This window comes from Mercenaria mercenaria, chromosome 14 (assembly GCF_021730395.1).
Source record: "Mercenaria mercenaria strain notata chromosome 14, MADL_Memer_1, whole genome shotgun sequence".
Lineage (NCBI taxonomy): Eukaryota > Metazoa > Mollusca > Bivalvia > Venerida > Veneridae > Mercenaria > Mercenaria mercenaria.
Window position 1 is genome coordinate 37,855,976 of NC_069374.1, and position 24,487 is coordinate 37,880,462.

General features: G+C 37.8%; 3 protein-coding genes across 4 annotated transcripts; all 3 read left to right on the forward strand.

Annotated features, from left to right (window-relative positions):
- Positions 1-646: 646 nt before the first annotated feature.
- On the forward strand, positions 647-10,925 carry LOC123528183 (uncharacterized). 2 transcript variants are annotated; one of them, XM_053523278.1, is made up of 10 exons: positions 647-755; positions 2,544-2,864; positions 3,114-3,485; positions 3,675-3,737; positions 4,532-4,705; positions 6,104-6,277; positions 7,882-8,058; positions 9,665-9,817; positions 10,276-10,375; positions 10,569-10,925. In XM_053523278.1, the coding sequence occupies exons 1-10, from the start codon at positions 698-700 to the stop codon at positions 10,690-10,692; spliced, it is 1,716 nt and encodes a 571-aa protein (XP_053379253.1). In that variant the 5' UTR covers positions 647-697; the 3' UTR covers positions 10,693-10,925. The 2 variants fall into 2 exon arrangements, with proteins under 2 accessions (XP_053379253.1, XP_053379254.1); XM_053523279.1 differs by lacking the exon at positions 647-755 and adding an exon at positions 778-922.
- Positions 10,926-11,080: 155 nt separating this feature from the next.
- LOC123526790 (serine-rich adhesin for platelets-like) lies at positions 11,081-16,633 on the forward strand. Its single transcript, XM_053522592.1, has 7 exons — positions 11,081-11,314; positions 11,425-12,514; positions 12,548-13,150; positions 13,274-13,780; positions 13,814-14,773; positions 14,857-15,461; positions 15,572-16,633. Exons 1-7 carry the CDS (start codon positions 11,081-11,083, stop codon positions 16,631-16,633), a joined length of 5,061 nt encoding a protein of 1,686 aa, XP_053378567.1.
- Positions 16,634-21,209: 4,576 nt separating this feature from the next.
- LOC128548167 (uncharacterized) lies at positions 21,210-24,077 on the forward strand. Its single transcript, XM_053522593.1, has 3 exons — positions 21,210-21,486; positions 22,592-23,672; positions 23,969-24,077. Exons 1-3 carry the CDS (start codon positions 21,210-21,212, stop codon positions 24,075-24,077), a joined length of 1,467 nt encoding a protein of 488 aa, XP_053378568.1.
- Positions 24,078-24,487: the final 410 nt, after the last annotated feature.

Below are 24,487 nucleotides of genomic sequence, written 5' to 3' on the forward strand. Positions count from 1 at the left end.
TAGTAAGCTTGTCATACGGAACAAATTTCTAAATAAACATATCACGTTGTGCGTAGAGCTACTTTTTAACATTTTTACACCGTATAACGAGCTACCTATACCGCAACTAGCATACTTGTCACGTTTTACAGAATACACATTGATCTGAGCAATCTATTTGTATCAGAAGTTCCATGAGAGCCTTATAACTCATAATTCTTTTAATCCTTGTTTATAGACACTTTTCAAATGGACTCGATGGTTTCAGTTTTTGAGCTGCAAGGCTTCATTGCCCTACGCTCCGATATACTGGGCACGGTAATATAAACGACGAGGACCTAAACACCGTAAAAACATAAAACACGCGAGAGAGTCTTTTTTACTGTCGAGATAGTTGGTGTTAAGCACATTTACTAACATTAATTTATAGCAAGGAATGGGCCGCAAAACACATGAAAGTTCAGAAGCAAATAAGTTAGACGCTCAACTGGATAGAATATCTGTCTGCCATAATAAGTAGTTTAATTGTAAAACAAAAGAAATACGTTAGCTATATCGGTTAAGTATTTAATCTATTTTCGTAGCCGAGTTATAAGACAGCAGTTCATCTATTGTTTTTTATTCAATGATGTATACAATGAAGTATTCCATAAAATTGTAAAGACACGTAACAGTTTGTTAAATAATTAACTGGAAGACATACCTTCAAACAAGCGGAATGTTGGGGTTTCTTATTGGCTTATTTCTCTACCTTTTTCTGCCACTTAGTTGTTCAGGTAAATTTTAATTTAAAACGTCAGCTATAATTGTGTTCTTTACTTTTAATCATATTTGTTTTAATGATCAAACACTTTGTTTAAGACTAGAGCATGGAATCATAAACCTGAAAATATACAGAAAAGACAGCAAATACACAAATATTTGAGGATGAGAGGGAATTCAGGTAACTATTAATATTCTTCTGACAAAGACATACTTTTCAAGACAGTTTTAAATATACGCGATTCTATTTCAGAAATGATGTTCGCTAATTGATGTTTTCAATTTTTGAATGAATCTGTTACATTACACTACATATAATTCAAGTCTACAGCACTGTAAGATGCTACATTTGATCAAAGGTGTAGATAAAACTCATCTATATTTTGATTTAGATACGTTTGCTTGTTCAAATGAAAACAAAATTTCAACTTAATTTTACCGCAAATATAAAATACTATATATCAAAAGGGATTTCTGCCCAAAATTCGTGACCTTTTATGCATTAAATTCATCTTAAAATGATATTATTTCTGATGTTTACATAATAACAAAATGCTACTATATATCATGCTATGTTATTACGATTTTAATGCCAAATATATCTAAACATATCAAGGTTCGTTAATTTCATATACCTATTATATTACTATGAACGAACCTATTTGATATACGACGTCATGAAAGTAGGCCTACATAGTGTTAAAGCACAAATCATTCCCAAATAAGAAACATATTTTATCTGATAAACATTATATCGATAATACGCATCTGACAAACAATGACTAGATACCGTGAAAATATAGCACACATGAAAGAGCCTTTTTAGCTGTCGGCATACTTGGTGTTAAGCGCTTTACTAACGTAACGGTTATTGCAAGGAAATGGCACACAGAACACATGAAATTCTAAAGTAAGTAAGTGAGAGATATGGGTTATTGCACTTAGAAAATATGGCATTTTTCCTTTAATATCCATGAAACGACTGTATTTATTTCATGAAAACTTTGCAGTAGCAAGTTGACATAACAAGTACGCTCTGACTGTTTAAGAAAAGACAAATTATTGTTTTTATATATATAGTAATTTGCATAGTTTTTCTCTTTATTCCGACTGACATTACATTCATTGACGTGAAGTTAATGTAACTTGGTATATTTGTAATTGTATATAACTGGAATTGAAATACACAATGATCATAAGTCTGCCTCGGATAATGGTAAAGTTATTTCCAATTTTATACTTAATTTTTGTCAGTTTGTAACATTTCCTTGTAGAAATTACCAGTCCGACACAAAATACATTATATTACTATGAACGAACCTATTTGATAAACGACATCATGAAAGTAGGCCTACATAGTGTTAAAGCACAAATCATTCCCAAATAAGAAACATATTTTATCTGATAAACATTATATCGATAATACGCATCTGACAAACAATGACTTTATTCAACTGTACTTCAATTCTAACATAATATCAAGGATTATTCCGTACAAACAAACGATGTCCAACATATTTAGCCTGATTTATGTTGTTTTCTTTTCCAGCGTGCTGCTTCGCCGTTTGACAAAATTATTATGACGTACTAACAATGACTTTGTTGCATAATAACACAGTTTCAATTCTTTGGAAAATAAACAGGCAGTTCTTTTCTTTAATAGGAAAATAAACAGGCAGTTCTTTTCTTTAATAGGAAAATAAACAGGCAGTTCTTTTCTTTAATAGGAAAATAAACAGGGCCTTGTACGAAGTAACTTTGAAATGCTCACGTTTTTCGTGATTGTCACTATCAGTCTTCAGTTTCAGGTCAGTTGCATTTGTTAGAAACGATGAGCACGGAATCCTTCTGCAGCTTCAGTCCATTCAGTTTGAATTGCGGCGATGACGTCATTGCAGTAGAACGTGTTCTATTTGCATACAGAGCTGGCTGTGACAGCACATGTTGCACATTCGATAGCGAAGACTGTTTGGTTAATTCAACAGAATTAGAAACTGCATATATCCGCCGGATATGTTCGGGACACAAAAGTTGTGATCTTGACCTTGCAGGCAGTCGTGACTTTTGCAATTTGGGTACAAAGGAACCTTCTTATGTGCAAGTGAAATACTACTGTATACCTGGTAAGACAGGCTATTACTTATACATTTGGATAAATATCTGAAAAAAAAATGTATTTGATAACCAAGAACATGTCTGACATCAAAGCAGTTTACTTTAGACGTATTACCAAATACTTTTTTGTTTATAACGTCCTCAGGTGGTAAAATACTACTGTATATTTAATACAAGAATGCATCTGTATATGCACGATTTATTCAGATCTGCTATTTCTAACGTAAAATGAAATAAAATAATGCTTGTTATTACAGAAACTCGAGTTGTGTCAATATGTTCAAGTAGAACAACCTCATCAGACGGACCTCCCTTGTACCTTACAAATGAAAATTACCCGAGTGTAACAACCGGAGATGCCACTTGCTCCTGCTCAATTGAAGTGTACAATTGCTCCTCAAGTATACATGTCTATACCATCGATGCCGACTTGTACTATGATACATCGTACTGCAACCAAAGTTTAGATTTCGTCGAAGGGTCAAACACCAGTTTAAAAGACATCAGATGTGAAAGTTATTATGGTTCGCCAATCATAGTGAACATTTTAAATACACATTACGTAAAAGTTACCTTTCTAGACAATGAAGCTGAGGACCAGGAAGGCTACTTTTTTCTTGGATTTAGCGGTAAATAATGCTTTTATTTAACTCATTATTGAATATTAGGGGTGTTTCTCTCAAACCCATTTCTTAAAGAATTAATGAATAGTTATAAAATTAGATATGAAAGACAACATATAGTCAAAAAGCGATGCATACCTCAAACTGTCATTTGTCTGATCCATTTATGTTCTTTCTTTTCTTGTTTTGCTTCAGCCTCTATACCAGACACAAGATTCAGTATAAGCTGCTCCTCAGAGCAAGAATCCTGGTGTGTTGGTACGTTTTTTTTCTTCAAGATATTATCAGCGTTTCAGCTAACTGTTAAGTGATTTAAGGTACTAGTAATTCTACATGTTTGATATACCGGAAATCATTTATCCTGATAACATAGAATAAAATCTGAACCAGGCATACGGAGAGGAAACTTGTCCTGCGTTTAGATGTCATCCTGTGTGTGTATTTATAAAATGGCATCATTACATTCTAAGGAATGTTTCTTTTTTGTGAAATAATTCCAAATATTGTTTTCAAATCCGCTTTAAATTTGCAGATTCTTTAAATCACGGGCAGTATCTTAAAACTATTTTAGTTGACCATTTATTAGACAATATGTTGATTTACAACTGTGAAAATGCCTCATTAAAATCTACATTGTGATAAAAAAAAATCTAGTTCTCAAAAAATATCATCAAAATTGTGATTTTCCCACAGAATCCAACAATCAAATCTTGCCTGAGGTCCAAAAATAGTTTAAAAAAGGGAGAAAAAGATAAATCACAATGTCATGATCCTGTCACCTTTTTGGCCGATTTTCTAAGCGTATTAAATCAGTGTTTAATCAATATTGTAAACACAAAATTGATCCGAATGTGCAGAACATAATGACTACATCACAATGACAGGGTGTGAATACGTGAATTAAAGTTCACACATTTCTGAAGTTAGCAAACTATGATCATACTAATCGGCTTAATATAATGAATAAATGAACTCCTTAATAATACTTGAATATCAAATATTTACGCTTAGTACGATTTATCAAAAGTAATATCAAGTCCTTAAAATTAAAGGTTGTGGTGCACTGCCATCAATTCCAAATGGATACCTCGAACTTAAGGAACAGGGAAACACTAGTTACAAATCCAAGGCCGCAACCGTCTGTGATGACGGGTATGAAACCGTCACTGCCGAAGTGACATGCTTGGCGAATGCATCATGGGAAGGTGTTGTTTGCACAGTGAAAGGTATGTAACAACCCTAATTTCAATAATGTTTGAAGCTTAGTCTCAACATACATGATACCACTGTTTTCTATGATTTCTACTGCACCATTAACGGTAACCTCCTTGCTTCTCCAAATGCATTTACTTTTTGCCGCAACACCTGTATGGTATCAGGAGTGTGGGATAACACAACATGTTTGCCAAAAGGTAATTGATAAAAATCGATTTTGGTATCAAAAGCCACAATCAGTTAAAGTAAAAATAGATTGTTCTAAGATTTAAATGACTGTTACAACGAATGTTTAATAGTTTTAGTCCCTTACTGGTTGAAAACTAGCTTCGGGAACTATAGGATTGCGCTTTACAGTCCGCCCGTTAGTTCGTCTGTCCGTCCGAGCAAACATTCAGGGTTTAAGCTTTCTAACGGTACAGAGAGCAAAAGAAAACAATAGGATAATTCCGTGAATAATGGGTTTAAGGGCTAGTAGCCCATAAGCTAACAACAGAAATTAATAAAAGAAATACACCATAAACCTGAAATGATGTTTCGTCCGTGGGTCCGTCATTCCTTCCGTCCGCAATTTCGTGTGACACAACGTGTCGTGCACAAAATCTGGAACCCTAGCTCTAAGGTCAAAGTCACACTTGGAGGTGAAATGCCAACAGGGCTTTTTTCCTGTCCGACTCAACAATCCATAAAGGGACTTTAATTATGGGACTTTAATATAAATTGGCACAAGTGTTCCTCATAATGAGACGATGTGTAATGTACATCTTTCAGACCCCTAGGTCAAGATCAAATGTGTCATGCACAACACCGAGATTCCTAACTTAAAGGTCAAGGTCACTCTGAGGTCAATGTTTATTAGGTTGATTTTTCTTTGTCCGGTCCAAAACTCTGTCATTCGTCAATGGGATTTTAATATGTTTTGGCACAGATGTTTCCCATAATGAGACAAATTGTCATGCGCAAACGCCAACCCAGGCCCCTAGCTTAAAGGTCAATGTCACTATTTTAGGTCAATGTTCAGTAGGGTTTTTTTCTCCTCTCATGTCCATAACTCGGTCATCTGTATGAAGGGATTTTATTTTGGGAGGAGGGCACAGACGTTCCCCATAACACAACGACTTGTCATGCGCAAACCCCTGGCTATAGCTCAAAGGTCAAGGTCACACTTGAAGATCAAAGGTCAATATGGTTTTCTGCCTGCCCAGTCATCCATGCTGGGATTTTAATATTACTTAGCACAAATGTTCCCCATAAAGAGATAATGTGTCATGCAGAATACCCACTATTGTACATACATCATTGACATATATCAGATCATTAGGTTAAACTGCATTTGAGATAATTAGTCACGTTCCAGTAGCGGAATTTGTATTGCATGGCAATACTTCATTCATTTGTTTATTTTAAAGATTGTGGGTCGAGTATTTCAGTAGCGTTCGGCTCCGCATCTCTAGATGATATTAATAACTCAACTTACGGAGCAGCAGCAGATGTTACATGTATTCAAGGCTATGAAGGCAGCAAGGCAATGATTACTTGTCTATCCACAGGATCTTGGGATACAGTTAATTGTACACCTAAAGGTAATTTGTCAAATAAAATGCTAATACAACTACGTAAACAAGGAAATGATCTACGCGACAGCTGCATCTCAGTAATAATAGACAGCAAAGTACCTATTAAAAGGGAGAACAACCATATATGAGTAAATTACTTGCGGTAGTATCTCGGAGTCCTATTAACACTGTTCCCCCCACAATATTTTTGCGGTAGAGGCTTTGTTGGAAATACTTTGTCCCGTCCGTCCCAGTGCCGCCCCAGTGTCGTCCTGTCCGTCCAGAATAGTTTTCTTGAATATTTCTTGAACTCACACAGTATAATTTCGAAAGGTGATCTGTTGACGTTTGTTTTGAAAAACAGTACTTCCATCTTCACATGCAAAATTTTCCATTACTGATATTTCCTTCAATATTTCTGAAACCGATTAGTTAATTTGATTTGACATTTGCAAAACCTACTGTGAGTTTATACAGCAACTTCGATGATCCCATCTTTTATTTTGACAAAGTTCTTCCACTTTGGACTTGTTGATTCCTTAGAACATCTCCGAAAGCAATGAAAGTACACATACACATACCCAGTCTCAACTCTCAGTTTTGGCGACATTATTTTCCATTGTGCATTTGAAAAAATATTCAAACAGTGAAACTTTTCTCAGTACATCTGCATGTTTTGGATTGAAACCACACATACCTGGGATCAAGTCAAGTTCTATGACTAAATTATTCCCAACTACTTAATATCAAATGTGGGTTATTGGACCTAGAAAATATGGCATTTATTTCTTTAATATCCATGAAACTAATGAATATATTTCATTAGAACTTTGCAATGAAATTTCTCATATAGAAAGTTGACATAACAAGTACTATAGCTCTGACTGTTTCAAACAAAATTGCCTGTATTTCTTATTGTACTTAATGTTCATATTTTTTGTCTTTGTTCAGACTTACATTACATTGATTGAATTGAATTTAATGTAACTTGGTACAATAATAATTGAATATAACTGGAAATACACAATAACCATAAGTCTGCCTTGAATAAGTTATCTCCATTTCTGTACCTAATTTTTGTCAATTGTTAGCATTTCAGTAAGTGTAACTCCACTGGGGTAATTTATCGTTGAGTTTACAAAGTAAGGGTAGTGAAGAACTGAAGAACTATAACTCTGTCATGGTTATATATAAAATTAACTGCCTTTTTGTGGTAAAGTTTTCGCATTTGTTTAACTTTTTTAAATCCAGTGAAGGGAATATCAAGTAACTTGATACAATATCACGTAGAAATGGGAAAGCAGAAATTTATAAATCTTTCTTGAATGAATATTAAGTATCTCACAGACTGAACATTTAGGTATTCTAAGTAGTGTTCAGAAGGATACAAAAAGTAATATTTACTGTTTTACACTGATCTGAATCTCGCTTAGCGATAAGTCACATTTTTCTTACCCAAGAGCTGGAGTCGCACGCACCTGGTCTGTATTGGTCCCATTATATATTTCCTTCTATAACAGGCAAGTTCCCAATATTTTCAAAAGACTTACTATTTTTGTTTCATGTTGTTTGTTAAAGATATCATATACATGATATACGAGTATATAAAACACGTTCCACTGTTATATTAGACTGTGGCCCAGTACCATCGATTCAGCACGGATATGTAGATCTGCGAGATGACGGTAATACATCGTACGGAGCAACAGCAGAGGTCATATGTGATTCTGGTTACAAAAGCACAACGAGAGAGATTGTATGTCCTTTTACGGGTATATGGGAAAATGTTACAGACTGCTTATTGGAAGGTAAATTATATAAATATAATATTGCTCAGGAATACTCAAAGACATTATTTTTAGCTCAACTATTTGATTATTCAAGTAATAGAGCTCTTTTGTTGTCACTCTTTCATAGGCGTCGGTGTCAACATCCTGCAGGTAAGCAGGCTTCTCTAAAACTGCTTGGTCAAATGTCTTCAAATTCCCCACTTGCCTTTGGCATCATGAGGTCACCTCACATGATTAGTTACATGACTTTTTTTTATCAAAATAGTGCCCCTTTTTAACTTAGAAATTTTGGTTAAAGTTTTACATGTAAGTAGATTTCTCAAAAACTACAAAGGCAAATTCTTTCAAACTTTACACTTGTCTTTGACATTATGACCTCACAGGACGAGTGAAATAACTCTAGCCTTTATTTTGCTAAAATTATGCCTGTTTTAACACAGACACTTTTGAACGTTTTGCATGTAAGCATGTTTCTCAGGAATAGCTTGACCAAATGTATTCACATTTGCTGTACACTTTGGCATCATGAAGTAAACTCATATGGCATGTTTCACATCTCTAGCTTACATTTTGGCAGAATCATGGCCCTTTTCAACTAAAAGTTATTAAAGTTTTTCTATGTAAGTAAGTATTCGGTGGAAGGGCTCCAAACAGTCAGTCGCGTTGTCATTAGACAACTCTTGTTAATTCTAGACAACATAATTAAACTTGTATCAGTAATATCCTTTAAATTTGCCAAGCTTTTTAGAAAGAATTCAATGACTGTTGTAGATTAAAACGTTTAACGTGATATACACGGTTTGTATGCATATCGGATCCCTCTCTGTGGTAAAATGAGAAAACGGATCCCTCTCTGTTCGCGCACAGGACCTTCTACGGGTAAACAGTGAACTACCACTCCAATGTCGCCGCTTTGTAGGGGAGCTCGGAAAATCGAAATATTCGACCTGAACACAGGTTTATGCATAAAAACATAATTTGCCTACAGATTTAGTTTAAAATTCCATGAAGTAATCTTATATAAACAATAACACGGTGTGTATGCATTTCGGATCCCTCTCTGTGGTAAATGAGAAAACGGATCCCTCTCTGTCCGCGCACAGGACCTTCTATGGTAAACAATAAACTCCAACGTCGCCGCTTTGTCAGGGAGCTCGGAAAATCGATATATAGAACATTTTGTCCGAGAGAGTTCCCGTGCCGGGTGCAGAGAGTTTAGAGGGATCCTGCGAGACAAAGATTGATTTTAAGGAAACATGATGAAAATAACCAAATAAAGTGTATTTATAAATAAGGTGGGATAAACAGCTTCACATCTAAGATACTAGATATTTGCTGTATTCAATAAAAGTCGTATTTAAGTTTCATAAACTTTGCACGATGTTCATCCGAGTCAGTACCCTCCGTCTACATTCCATCTTCGTTTGGACTTGTGTCAACTGATAAAACAAATGTTACGATAAAAAAGGCAAGGAGGGATCCGATATGCATACACACCGTGATATAGCTTGATTTCTTTTTTCTAAACTTGTTCGTAGTCATTAAATAAAGTAATCGAAGTGCTTTTAGTTTTAAAATATCTGACTTCTTTTCTTGTATTTTCTCTCTATATATATATAACTAGATGCAGAAAAGAACAGCCAAGGACAAACTGGTGCAAGTAAAGAAACGAAAGATGGCTTATCCGCTGGATATATAGCTCTCATTGTTGTGCTATCTATACTTGTCGTAGGCGCTGCTGGTTTTGGTTCCTTAGTGATTTACAAAAGAAAACGTGGTATACTTATAACAGACGTTTCTAATAGGATACTAAATATATTTTAAGTTTATTGCGTAGTATTTAATTTTTCTGTGTCATTTAAATAAAACAATAGTAGGAACTTATTTGTTATCGACATTGCACATTTACACATATAACATCGTATATTGTGTCATTTAACGATAAGGTAAACCTTTTGCAGACTTGTGTAACAGTCGTGTAATAAACCGACTGCATAAAAGTGTTATGTACAACTTTTTCGAATCTACTTCACGTAAGCGGTTTCGGGAAAAACTAGTTTTGATGTCATTGGTAAACGTGTTTGCGAGTGAATGCGAAGCCTGAGGAATTGGTCTGATTTCTGTGGGGAACTTCTGAAAACATAAGTGTACTTACACTTCTTAGGTATATTAACTTTCATGCATGTGGTGTCTACCTTTAAGGTTTAAAAATTTACTGTTGTTCTTTTATTGCAGCTGTAACGCCTTCAAGCTATGAAAAAGAAAATCCCTTAGAAAGATCCCATGAATCCGATAAGACTGTACCAGAACCTACAACTGAGGCGACCCTTAAACGGTAGCAACTTCATTTTCGTGTTTTTCTATTCATTGTTTTAGCATTTCCAATAATTATTAAAATATAATTTGAATTATGAATATATATTTCAGTCCGATCTTCCATAATATAGAATCCCTGATAGACCACGAGTTTTGTTACAATTATAGCACTCATAGAAATGTAAAAAAAAATGTTGTTGTTTTTTTTATAGAAATCCAGTACCAGAAGTTCCGAAAAGACATGAAATCAAACACGGTCATGTGTACATTGATCACGGCGAAGCACACATATTTGGAATAACAATTCATCTACCGCATCCATTTACTCATACCTGAGATCATGATACATAAACACACACAAAGAAATGAGAAGAAGAAGTAATACTGACTCAAAAGAAATGCTGATATTTGAACAGTCTTTTTGAGATTCTTGAAACATTTGCATTGTTTAATTATACTATATACTCTATATGATCACTATTAACATGTACATATCATGTACATTATGAATAGGTATGACGGTATTAAAAACTTTTCTTCTTTGAGTCATATTAAATTGACAAAGTCTACAGTGTTTTATTTTGTTTTTCTATTCTTTCACTTGTTGCCAGACCATGTTGCTTGTATAAAATAATCCAAATGCTATTGAAAACACACAAAAACAATATGTCGACCATAATGCAAGAGCATCGGCTGACTTTGAATGACATCACTATTGTAAACAATGTATTCTTCCGCAAACTTTCCCAGCATCCTCAGTCTACATGGAGCTACTACATTAACTTTGACAGATGCAAGCGGCAGTCTACATGGAACGACTGCAGAAACTTTGACAGATGCAAGCGGCAGTCTACATGGAACTACTGCAGTAACTTTGACAGATGCAAGCGGCAGTCTACATGGAACTACTGCAGTAACTTTGACAGATGCAAGCGGCAGTCTACATGGAACTACTGCAGTAACTTTGACAGATGCAAGCGGCAGTCTACATAGAGCTACTGCAGTAACTTTGACAGATGCAAGCGGCAGTCTACATGGAGCTACTGCAGTAACTTTAACATATACCAGCAGCAGTCTACATGGAACTACAGCAGTAACTTTGAAAGATGCAAGCGGCAGTCTACATGGAACTACTGCAGTAACTTTGACAGATGCAAGCGGCAGTCTACATGGACTACTGCAGTCGCTTTAACATATACCTGCGGCAGTCTACATGGAACTACAGCAGTAACATTGACAGATGCAAGCGGCAATTTACATGGAGTTACTGCAGTAATTTTGACAGATGCAAGCGGCAGTCTACATGAACCTACTGCAGTAACTTTGACAGATGCAAGCGACAGTCTACATGGAGCTACTGTAGTCACTTTAACAGATACCAGCTGCATTATACATGGAACTACTGCAGTCACTTTAACGTATAAAAGCGGCAGTCTACATGGAGCTACTGCAGTCGCTCTAACATATACCAGCGGCAGTCTACATGGAGCTACTGCAGTAACTTTGACAGATGCAAGCGGCAGTCTACATGGAACTACTGCAGTAACTTTGACAGATGCAAGCGACCGTCTACACGGAACTACATGTACTGCAGTACCTTTGACAGATGCAAGAGGCAGTCAACATGGAACTATAGTAGTAACTTTGAAAGATGCAAGCGGCAGTCTACATGGAGCTTCTGCAGTAACTTTGACAGATGCAAGCGGCAGTCTACATGGAGCTACTGCAGTGACTTTGACAGATGCAAGCGGCAGTCTACATGGAACTACTGCAGTAACTTTGACAGATGCAAGCGGCAGTCTACATGGAAATACTGCAGTAACTTTGACAGATGCAAGCGGCAGTCTACATGGAGCTACTACATTAACTTTGACAGATGTAAGCGGCAGTCTACATGGAACTACTGCAGTAACTTTGACAGATGCAAGCTGTTGTCTACATGGAACTACTGTAGTAACTTTGACAGATGCAAGCGGCAGTCTACATGGAACTACAGCAGTAGCTTTGACAGATGCAAGTGGCAGTCTACAAGGAACTACTGCAGTAGCTTTGAAAGATGCAAGCGACAGTCTACATGGAACTACAGCAGTAGCTTTGACAGATGCAAGCGGCAGTCTACATGGAGCTTCTGCAGTAACTTTGACAGATGCAAGCGGCAGTCTAAATTGAGCTACTGCAGTTACTTTGACAGATGCAAGCGGCAGTCTACATAGAACTACAGCAGTAACTTTGACAGATGCAAGCGGCAGTCTACAAGGAACTACTGCAGTAACTTTGAAAGATGCAAGCGACAGCCTACATGGAACTACAGCAGTAGTTTTGACAGATGCAAGCGGCAGTCTACATGGAGCTACTGCAGTAACTTTGACAGATGCAAGCGGCAGTCTACATGGAACCACTGCAGTAACTTTGACAGATGCAAGCGGCAGTCTACATGGTGCTACTGCAGTAACTTTGACAGATGCAAGCGGCAGTCTACATGGAGCTACTGCAGTCACTTTAACATATACCAGCAGCAATCTACATGGAACTACAGCAGTAACTTTGACAGATGCAAGCGACCGTCTACACGAAACTACATGTACTGCAGTACCTTTGACAGATGCAAGAGGCAGTCAACATGGAACTATAGTAGTAACTTTGAAAGATGCAAGCGGCAGTCTACATGGAGCTTCTGCAGTAACTTTGACAGATGCAAGCGGCAGTCTACATGGAACTACAGCAGTAGCTTTGACAGATGCAAGTGGCAGTCTACAAGGAACTACTGCAGTAGCTTTGAAAGATGCAAGCGACAGTCTACATTGAACTACAGCAGTAGCTTTGACAGATGCAAGCGGCAGTCTACATGGAGCTTCTGCAGTAACTTTGACAGATGCAAGCGGCAGTCTAAATTGAGCTACTGCAGTTACTTTGACAGATGCAAGCGGCAGTCTACATAGAACTACAGCAGTAACTTTGACAGATGCAAGCGGCAGTCTACAAGGAACTTCTGCAGTAACTTTGAAAGATGCAAGCGACAGTCTACATGGAACTACAGCAGTAGTTTTGACAGATGCAAGCGGCAGTCTACATGGAGCTACTGCAGTAACTTTGACAGATGCAAGCGGCAGTCTACATGGAACCACTGCAGTAACTTTGACAGATGCAAGCGGCAGTCTACATCGTGCTACTGCAGTAACTTTGACAGATGCAAGCGGCAGTCTACATGGAGCTACTGCAGTCACTTTAACATATACCAGCAGCAATCTACATGGAACTACAGCAGTAACTTTGACAGATGCAAGCGGCAGTCTACAAGGAACTACTGCAGTAGCTTTGAAAGATGCAAGCGACAGTCTACATGGAACTACAGCAGTAGCTTTGACAGATGCAAGCGGCAGTCTACATGGAGCTTCTGCAGTAACTTTGACAGATGCAAGCGGCAGTCTACATTGAGCTACTGCAGTAACTTTGACAGATGCAAGCGGCAGTCTACATAGAACTACAGCAGTAACTTTGACAGATGCAAGCGGCAGTCTACAAGGAACTACTGCAGTAACTTTGAAAGATGCAAGCGACAGTCTACATGGAACTACAGCAGTAGCTTTGACAGATGCAAGCGGCAGTCTACATAGAGCTACTGCAGTAACTTTGACAGATGCAAGCGGCAGTCTACATGGAACTACTGCAGTAACTTTGACAGATGCAAGCGGCAGTCTACATGGTGCTACTGCAGTAACTTTGACAGATGCAAGCGGCAGTCTACATGGAGCTACTGCAGTCACTTTAACAGATGCCAGCAGCAATCTACATGGAACTACAGCAGTAACTTTGACAGATGCAAGCGGCAGTCTACATGGAGCTACTGTAGTCACTTTAACATATACCAGCAGCAGTCTACATGGAACTACAGCAGTAACTTTGACAGATGCAAGCGGCTGTCTACATGGAACTACTGCAGTAACTTTGAAAGATGCAAGCGGCAGTCTACATGAAACTACAGCAGTAACTTTGACAGATGCAAGCGGCAGTCTACATGGAACTTGTGCAGTCACTTTAACATATACCAGCGGCAGTCTACATGGAGCTACTGCAGTAACTTTAACATATACCAGAGGCAGTCTACATGGAACTACAGCAGTAACTTTGACAGATGCAAGCTGCAGTCTACATGGAGCTACTGCAGTAACTTTGACAGATGCAGGTGGCAGTCTACATGGAGCTACTGCAGTCACTTTAACATGTACCAGCGGCATTCAATATGAAACTACTGCTGCAGTAACTTTGAAAGATGCAAACGGCAGTCTACACGGAACTACTGCAGTAACTTTGACAGATGCAAGCGGCAGTCTACATGGAACTACTGCAGTAACTTTGACAGATGCAAGCGGCAGTCTACATGGAACTACAGCAGTAACTTTGACAGATGCAAGCGGCAGTCTACATGGAACTACTGCAGTAACTTAGACAGATGCAAGCGGCAGTCTACATGGACTACTGCAGTAACTTTGACAGATGCAGGCAGCAGTCTACATGGAACTACAGCAGTAACTTTGACAGATGCAAGCGCACGTCTACATGAAACCACTGCAGTAACTTTGACAGATGCAAGCGACAGTCTACATGGAACTACTGCAGTAACTTTGTCAGATGCAAGCGACAGTCTACAAGGAACTACAGTAGTAACTTTGACAGATGCAAGCGGCAGACTACATGGAACTACTGCAGTAACTTTGAAAGATGCAAGCGGCAGTCTACATGGAACTTCTACAGTCACTTATACCAGCGACAGTCTTCATGGAGCTACTGCAGACACTCGGACAGTTACCAGCGGTACTCCACATGGAGTTACTGTAGTCACTCTAACAGATACCAGCGGCAGTCAACATGGAGCTACTGCAGTGACTCTAACAGTTACCAGCGGCAGTCTACATGGAGCTACTGTAGTAACTTTGACAGATGCAAGCGGCAGTCTACATGGAGCTACAGCAGTAACTTTGAAAGATGCAAGTGGTAGTCTACATGGAACTACTGCAGTAACTTTGACAGATGCAAGCGGCAGTCTACATGGAACTACAGCAGTAACTTTGACAGATGCAAGCGGCAGTCTACATGGAACTACTGCAGTAACTTAGACAGATGCAAGCGGCAGTCTACATGGAACTACAGCAGTAACTTTGAAAGATGCAAGTGGTAGTCTACATGGAACTACTGCAGTAACTTTGACAGATGCAAGCGGCAGTCTACATGGAACTACAGCAGTAACTTTGACAGACGCAAGCGGCAGTCTACATGGAACTACTGCAGTAACTTAGACAGATGCAAGCGGCAGTCTACATGGACTACTGCAGTAACTTTGACAGATGCAGGCAGCAGTCTACATGGAACTACAGCAGTAACTTTGACAGATGCAAGCGCACGTCTACATGAAACTACTGCAGTAACTTTGACAGATGCAAGCGACAGTCTACATGGAACTACTGCAGTAACTTTGTCAGATGCAAGCGACAGTCTACAAGGAACTACAGTAGTAACTTTGACAGATGCAAGCGGCAGTCTACATGGAACTACTGCAGTAACTTTGACAGATGCAAGCGGCAGTCTACATGGAACTACTGCAGTAACTTTGAAAGATGCAAGCGGCAGTCTACATGGAACTTCTACAGTCACTTATACCAGCGACAGTCTTCATGGAGCTACTGCAGACACTCGGACAGTTACCAGCGGTACTCCACATGGAGTTACTGTAGTCACTCTAACAGATACCAGCGGCAGTCAACATGGAGCTACTGCAGTGACTCTAACAGTTACCAGCGGCATTCTACATGGAGCTACTGTAGTCACTCTAACAGACACCAGCGGCAGTCAACATGGACCTACTGCAGTGACTCTAACAGTTACTAGTAGCAGTCTACATGGAACTACTGCAGTCACTCGAACAGTTACCACCGGCAGTCTACATGGAGCTACTGCGGTCACTCTAACAGAGACCAGCGGCAGTACACCTGGAGCTTCTGCAGTCATTTTAACAGATACCAGCGGCGGTCTACATGGAGCTACTGCAGTCACGTTAACAGATACCAGCGACAGTCTACATGGAGCTACTGCAGTCACTTTAACAGATACATGTACCAGCGTCAGTCTACATCGAGCTACTGCAGTCACTTTAACAGATATCAGCGACAGTCTACATGGAGCTACTGCAGTCAGTCTAACAGATACCAGCAGCAGTACACATGGAGCTACTGCAGTCACTTTAACAGATACCAGCGTCAGTCTACATGGAGCTATTTGTTAGATTAAGAGTTATAGAATCTTAACATCAGTGAGGCGTGGCAAAAACTTTATATCAGGGAGGAGTGGCAGAATCTACACATCAGTAAGGAATGCCGGAATCTTGTCATTAGTGAGGAGTGGTGGAATCTTCATATCAGTGAGGATTTGCAGAATCTTCACATCAGTGAGAAGTAGCAGAACCTTTAGATCAGTAAAGAGTTGCAGAATTTGCACAACAGTAAAGAGTGACATGATCTTGATATCAGTGAGGAGTGACAGACTTTACATCAGTGAGGAGTGGCAGAGTCTTCACATCAGTGAGGAGTGGCAGAGTCTTCACATCAGTGAAGAGTCGCAGTATTTTTACATCAGTTAGGAGTGGCAGAATCTTTATATCATTGAAGAGTGGAAGAATCTTCACATCAGTCAGGTGTATATAATCTTTACATTAATGAGGAGTGTCAGAATCTTCACATCAGTGAGCAGTGACAGAATCTTTACATCAGTGAAGAGTGGCGGAATCTTCACATCAGTCAGGAGTGACAGAATCTTTACATTAGTGGTGAGTGGCAGTATCTTCATATCAGTGAATAGTGGCAAAATTTTCCTTTTAGTGAATAGTGACAGAATTTTCACGTCAGTGAGGAATGGCAGGTTCTTCATAAACTTAAAGAGTTTCAGAATCCTAAAACCAGTGAGATGTGGTAGAATATTCATATCAGTTTGGAGTTGCAGAATGTTCACATCAGTAAGATTGTGGCAGAATCTTTTCATCAGTGAAGGGGTGCCTCCGTGGCCCAGTGGTTAAAGTCGCTGACCTCAAATCACTTGTCCCTCACCGATGTGGGTTCGAGCCTCTTTCGCGGCGTTGAATTATTCATGTGAGGAAACCATCCTGATGGCTTATGGAAGGTCGTTGGTTCTACCCAGGTGTCCGCTTGTGATGAAATAATGCACGGAGGGGCACTTGGGGTCTTCCTTCACCATCAAAGCTGGAAAGTCGCCATATGACCTATAATTGTATCGGTGTGACGTTAAACCCAACATAATAAATATTAAATAAATTACATCAGTAAGGAATGGCAGAATCTTCACATCAGTCAGGAGTGGCAGAATCTTTACATCAGTGAGGAGTGGCAGAATTTTCACACCAGTGAGCAGTGACAGAATCTTTATATCATTGAAGAGTGGCAGAATTTTCAAATCTGTCAGTGCTGGCAGAATCATCACATCAGTGGGGAGTGGCAGAAGCTTCATATCAGTGAATAGTGGCAGAATTTTCATATGAGTGAGTAGTGGCAGAATCTTCACATCAGTGAGGAGTGGCAGGATCTTCACATCAGTGAGGAGTGGCAGGATCTTTACATCAGTAAGGAGTGGCGGAATCTTCAGATCTATACAGATTGGCAGAATCTTTACATCAGTGAAGAGGGGCAGAATTTTTACATCAGTGAGGAGTGGCAGAATCTTCACAACAGTGAGGAGCGACAAGATCTTCATATGAGTAGTGACAGAATCTTCACATCAGTGAGGAGTGGCGGAATCTTTATATCAGTGAGGAGTGGATCTTCATATCATAAAATACATCAACCTTGAAGCTCAAATGTACGCTATTTTCAAACATATGATTTGCATTATATTTATAATGGCCTTACTTGCACGAAAATATCAATACAGGTATGAATTCACGTTTCGTTATATATTTTCTCTTCCTGTTTTAACGTTAGAAGAAATATATTGAATATGTAAACACTCGTATTTATAAATGTTGGAATTCGAAACTTCCATTTATCTAACGGTATAAAGGGTAATCTGATAACCTTATTACCAATGTAGTGTTTACACCTGAATTTATTGCAAATGATCACACAACCAAAATGGAGAAATAAGGGGAATTCCAAATATAAAACTGATCATTACCGGAAGGTTTAAAAACATAAATGCTATACAAAATGTACTTAGGGGGTAGACTTCGTGATATATCAGAATCTAGAAAGACGCTTAAGTATTAACAATATTAGGAAATATCAAATAAAACTGCTACAAAGAAATAAAACTCTTAAATGAGCAAATAAGCGCTAGAAACTAACGTTATACAAAAAGATGAAACCGTATACTGTTAGGAAAATCAAAGACTTACTATAGAATATGTTAAAAGATTTCACTAGAATTAAGGTTCACTTACTAATATACAAAATGTCTAAGGATAAATGAAGCGGTCTATACTCTAAAAGTTAAAAGGCTAAATAGGAGACAACACTTCTTAACTTGAAGGCAATATTCCGTGTTACAATTCTTATGCAAATCTTGCATTTTAGCCACTAGGCATAAAACTTGAAAACGTTTCAACTAATAAAACTATAAGAATTATATACATGTTTTTTGTTTTTGTTTTTTTTTAAACCTGTCATCACTTAATCTTGACGTTTCATGACCGTTGCACTCCACTTTTGATAAAAAACTAAAACCTAGTTGATGATATCGAATTAAAAAGAAGTAGAAATTTTAGGAAACTATCATAATGGAATTATAGTGTCATTACTTGCTTTGTTTCGAAGATTCGAGATCACATGTTATCAAGTATCAAGAAATGTTTGTTTTTCGCAAACAATAATAATATCATTAAGAACTAGACTAATGTGATGTACATAATCATTTTCAACTTATCTTGGATTTTCATGTGTTTGATCATATTGGCCAAAGTCAAATCCCTGTTTGAAATAAAAAAAAAACAATTCTACTTACCTGTGACTGAAAGTTACTTATTCATTAAACTGGTATGAATATCCACTGGATAATATCATAATTTAATTCATTATGTTTGACGGTTGTAAAATGTATTTGAAATATTTTGTTAATTTATCTATTATTTATTTATCATGCGTTCTAATTACGCCTGTTTAATCAGTTTAACGTCCGCCAAAATCATGAATAATTATATAGCAATTAAGCTACTTCATTAAGTACGACCATGGATCAGACATAATCTCTTAGCATGATACCAGGATCATACTAAATCAAAATAGTACGACCCTGAATTAAGATAATTCCATTTAACTTTAGAAAAATTCTGAGTTATGAGGTTGACCCTAGGATTTTACTATCTTGATTAGTATGAACCTGGTTCAGACATATTCAAATTAGCTTAATGACAATCCCGAATTAGTATGACCTTTTATAACAACCGTCTTCTTTATTGCGATCCTGGATCGGACATATTCCAATTAACAAAACTCTAGTTAGGACATATTCCAATTTGTATGACCCTAGGTTGGACATGCTCAAATATGTATGACCCTTGATCGTACTAAATATGGAATCGCTTAAAGCTACCGCCCAACCAGGGTTATACTATATAGAATATGTCCGACACTGGGTCGTACTAAATCGTATTGTCTTAAAATTAAATTGACATTTTCCACTCTAGCAGTACGTCATTAGAATGTATTTAACTCGCTTCAAAGGGGACTTGTACATAATAACGTTGCAACAAGATACTGCCTTTTTGTGTCTACTAGGTCACCCGATAATCTGTTCAATTCATAATCGTATTTGTTTGTGTTTAATATGTAGCGTTACGTGATAATATGCGGGAATTTCCAACATTTTATAAATAGAATTACTCATAGTTTGGATTGATAACGAATACAAGTAATAACTTATATTGGGACGAGAGACAGACAATAATATTGATCAAAATGACTAGGACGTTTCTTTGTTTCAGTTTTATGATTATATATTTCCATTTAACAACAGGTAAGCTAATCAATATATTGTTTGTTTTTAGTAGTAATTGATCATTGTTTAATATCATTGTACACACTCTAACATAGTTAGTTGTTAAAAAGTGGTTACCGCGGGAAAACGTTATTATTACGCTTAATATTTGTTTTATGACTTCCTGTATTTGGTACCAAAGCACTGTACTGTATCCATACTTTATTGTCAACTTCTACGTACAAGTAAAAGTTGAAAATCAGTTAAACTGTTAAAACTGGCCTACGTTATTAGGAAGTATGGTTCACTTTGGCGATCATTTTCTTCATTTAATACAGTGGTAACATTATATCATACCATTACAACGATTGAAACAGGTAAATATATTTGAATGATATCGTAAAGTTGTTGTTAAGCTATGATTACTTTGTTTACGCTGTAAACCTTTTATTGCTGTGCGAGTCCATGCACATGTCACTGAAAGCAGAGAACATTTATTTTTATCAATGAATACAATACGTGAATGTTTTTTAGAAGTTTATTATTTTAAACAATTCAAATTCTTCCTAAAAGTGTTTATGCATAATACTGTCATACCACTTCCGAATAATGGCCCCTTCTATATATAAAACCTGTTTATAAAGGTCATATTTTTCCCCATTTAATAAAAATTTCACGCGGTTCGATAGTAATAGCGTGAAATTATTGTCTATCGCGTTACGTATTCAACAGGGTGAAATTGGTCAGTCGTGTTTATTGAATCGAGACATTATGACAATGTGTAGAATATAATACGTAAGTGGTCATTCTACCAGACGATTTCACACAGAGAACTTCGTATAAATCATTTTGATTTGGACACGTGGCAGCCGGAGAGAGTAATGGAGGCAGGAAGTAGAATTTTGTCAAAGTTAGAGACTTTAATAGAATCTAAGCTGCATCATTTTGAACAGAAAATGAACAATATTTCGCAGAATCAGATTTCGGCGTGTTCCAAGCTTGAAAATTACAGTTTCAAGAAGAAAGGTCACGAGCAGCAGTTCACGGTAAACGCTAAAGTAATGGACAAGCTAAGACAAGCAGATAGTTTCATGGCTGATATCGGCGACGAAGATTCTAACTCGGCTGCTCAAAACGCTAGAGAAAAAATTTCAGAAGGTATGGACATTTTATTACACCGTCAAAAATGCATAAAGTTGGCCGATTCGTCAGAGCACGGTCGTCCAAGAATATGAGGCGCATCCTCTAGCGGAAAATTCCGACGACGAGAAGAAAATTTATCGGGCGCAGATTCAGGCAGACCGTAAAGTACGTCAGGAACGTAGAGTAAGGTCTAGACGTTACGCACCATACACAACTATAAAAACATCATCTGCAAGCGCAACCGAAAACCGCCCTCAGAATCAGCAGACGACAAACAGAAAACCAGGTCTATGTTTCAAGTGCGGGAGAGCAGGACATTGGCGTGCAGAGTGCCGCGCGGAGGCGCAGACAGATAAGAATATGCAGATAAGTACACATTTTTGTTCATCTGTGAAACATGATATTGATTCTTTTGAAAAGATTGATGTCCCGAAATTGGGACTATATGACACATGTAACAATAATTTGAGTAAAAATGTTATTTCTGAAAATAAGAATACTTCAGATATAGAGGCGTCTCCGTGTGGGAGATTAAAGTCTTGCATTGAGCACTGGCGAGAGGCCGAGCCAGGAACCTATATTTTAACGGTAGTTTCGGAAGGCTACAAGTTGCCATTTAAAACTTTGCCAGAGTCTGTGGAACTTGAAAATAACAGGACCGCCAGAGAAAATATTCAATTCGTTTCGAGTGAGATTCGAACCCTTTTATCTAAAGGTTGCATAGCAGAAGTTACAAATGTGCCATATGTAGTAAACCCTTTAACTGTGGCATATAACAGACGTGGTAAGCCAAGACTGGTTTTGGATTGCAGGCATATTAATCCATCGCTATTTAAGTATAAGTTTTGCTATGAAAATCATGATTTAGCGAGTCAGATTTTTACAAAAGGTGATTTTCTCTATACTTTTGATATTAAAGGGGCATATCACCACATTATGATTTTTCCAGAGCATACTACTTATTTAGGTTTTTCATGGACAGAGTCCGGGCAAAAAAGATATTATGTTTTCAGAGTTTTGCCTTTCGGTATATCTACTGCTGGATATATTTTTACTAAAATATTAAGAGTAGTCATCAAGAAATGGAGAGATTTGGGAATGAAGATCGTTATGTTTTTAGACGACGGTCTAGGGGAAGCCAGTACTTTTGATACGGCAAAAGAATATAGTATTTTTGCTAGACAAGATTTAATCAAGTTTGGTTTTTTAATAGCGGAAGAAAAATGTCAGTGGGAACCTACACAGCAATCCGTTTGGGTAGGATATTTTTGGGATACAAGGGATGGTATTTTAAAAGTTACAGAAGATCGAATATGTAGAACAGAGCTGTTTCTAGAGAGCTTGATTAAATCAGTATGCAAGGGTGTAGTCTTATTTCCTGTGAAAAAATTAGCATGCTTAACGGGACAGTTGATATCGATGATGTTTGTTTTTGGGTCTGTTGCAAGGCTGAGAACCAGATATTTATATGATTGTGTCAATAGTAGAGCAAGCTGGTGCGCTCCTGTTAAGTTAAGCAGTGGTGCTTTTGACGAACTGATTTTTTGGAGGGAAAATCTAAGAAATTTAAATAAGAGCCCGTTACAGTCTGAATCAGGTGATACGACATACGTCTGTGTTGACGCCAGTGGATCTGGAAATTGTAACTATGCCAACGTCTTTGTTGACGCAAGTAATTTGGGTGTCGGTGGTTATATACAAGGTAGCACAGAGAGCGACGTAGTAGGTTCTTGGTTAGAATCCGAGAGCAATTTAAGTTCTACATGGCGTGAGCTTGAGTCAGTGTACAGGGTAGTACATTCATCTATTCCCGAGCTGCAAGGGAAAGAAGTCTTGATTAACACAGATAATAAAAATGTATGTACAGTGTTAAAATCAGGTAGTAACAAGCCTCATTTACAGCAGATTGCTATAAAGGTAGATAAATTGTGCACTAATAATAACATAAGATTGCATTCACGATGGTTGCCAAGGAAATATAATACTGATGCCGATTTTCTCAGCAGGTGTACAGACAGTGATGATTGGTCAGTTGTTGAATGGGTTTTTAAAGTTTTAAACGACAAATGGGGAACTCATACGTACGATCGCTTTGCATGTCATTATAATGCCAAATGTAAGAAATTTAATTCCAGATACTGGTGTCCTGGAACTTCCGGAATAGACGCTTTTGAACACAATTGGGTAGGCGAAAACAATTGGTTGGTTCCACCTCCAAGATTGATTGTGCGGTGCATCAGTAAAATAAAGCAGGTCAAATGCAGTGGCACTTTAATTGTACCTTGTTGGCATTCAGCACCTTTCTGGCCTTGCCTGTTTCCTTCGGGAACACGAGCAAGTTTCATTAAAGATGTTTTTGAATTTCAGCCCGGAGTTCTTACAAAGCGGGGTTGTGGCAGAAACGGCATTTTCGATGGGAGGCCGTTGAGTTTTAGTTTGATTGCTATAAGATTTGAATAAGATTTGCATATTGCTATATTTGTGATGTTTTCTTCAGGCTTAAATCTGGCACAATGCATAAAGACAGAAGTGCAGAAGACAGGCGTTTTAGACAGTTCTTTCACAGACACAGCACGGAAGATGGCAGATTTTCTTGTAAACTCTAAAAGTGACAGTACTGTGAAAAAGTATTATTCTTATTTTATTAAATGGGAGAATTATATCAAATCAAAGGGAGGTAATAGTGTTCCAGCCTCACCAATACTTATTTCCATGTATTTAACTGAGTTATTAGATAAAAAGTGTTCCTATGCCGTTGTTTCATCTACGGTTTACGCAATTAAATGGGCTCATACACTTCGAAATCTACCGAAATTATTAAAACGGAAGAAAATGTGTAAGTGACCGGCTAGTTCAGTCGGTAGAGTAACGGTATTCCGGTGCGCCGGGTCCGGTATGGCTGCACATTTTACTCACCTTGTGACACATCACCACCCCACTACATTCCATTGAATACTTTTAAAGTTGTGCTCTGGACATAAAGTAAAAAAGACACATTTGATTTTTCTATGTCCTT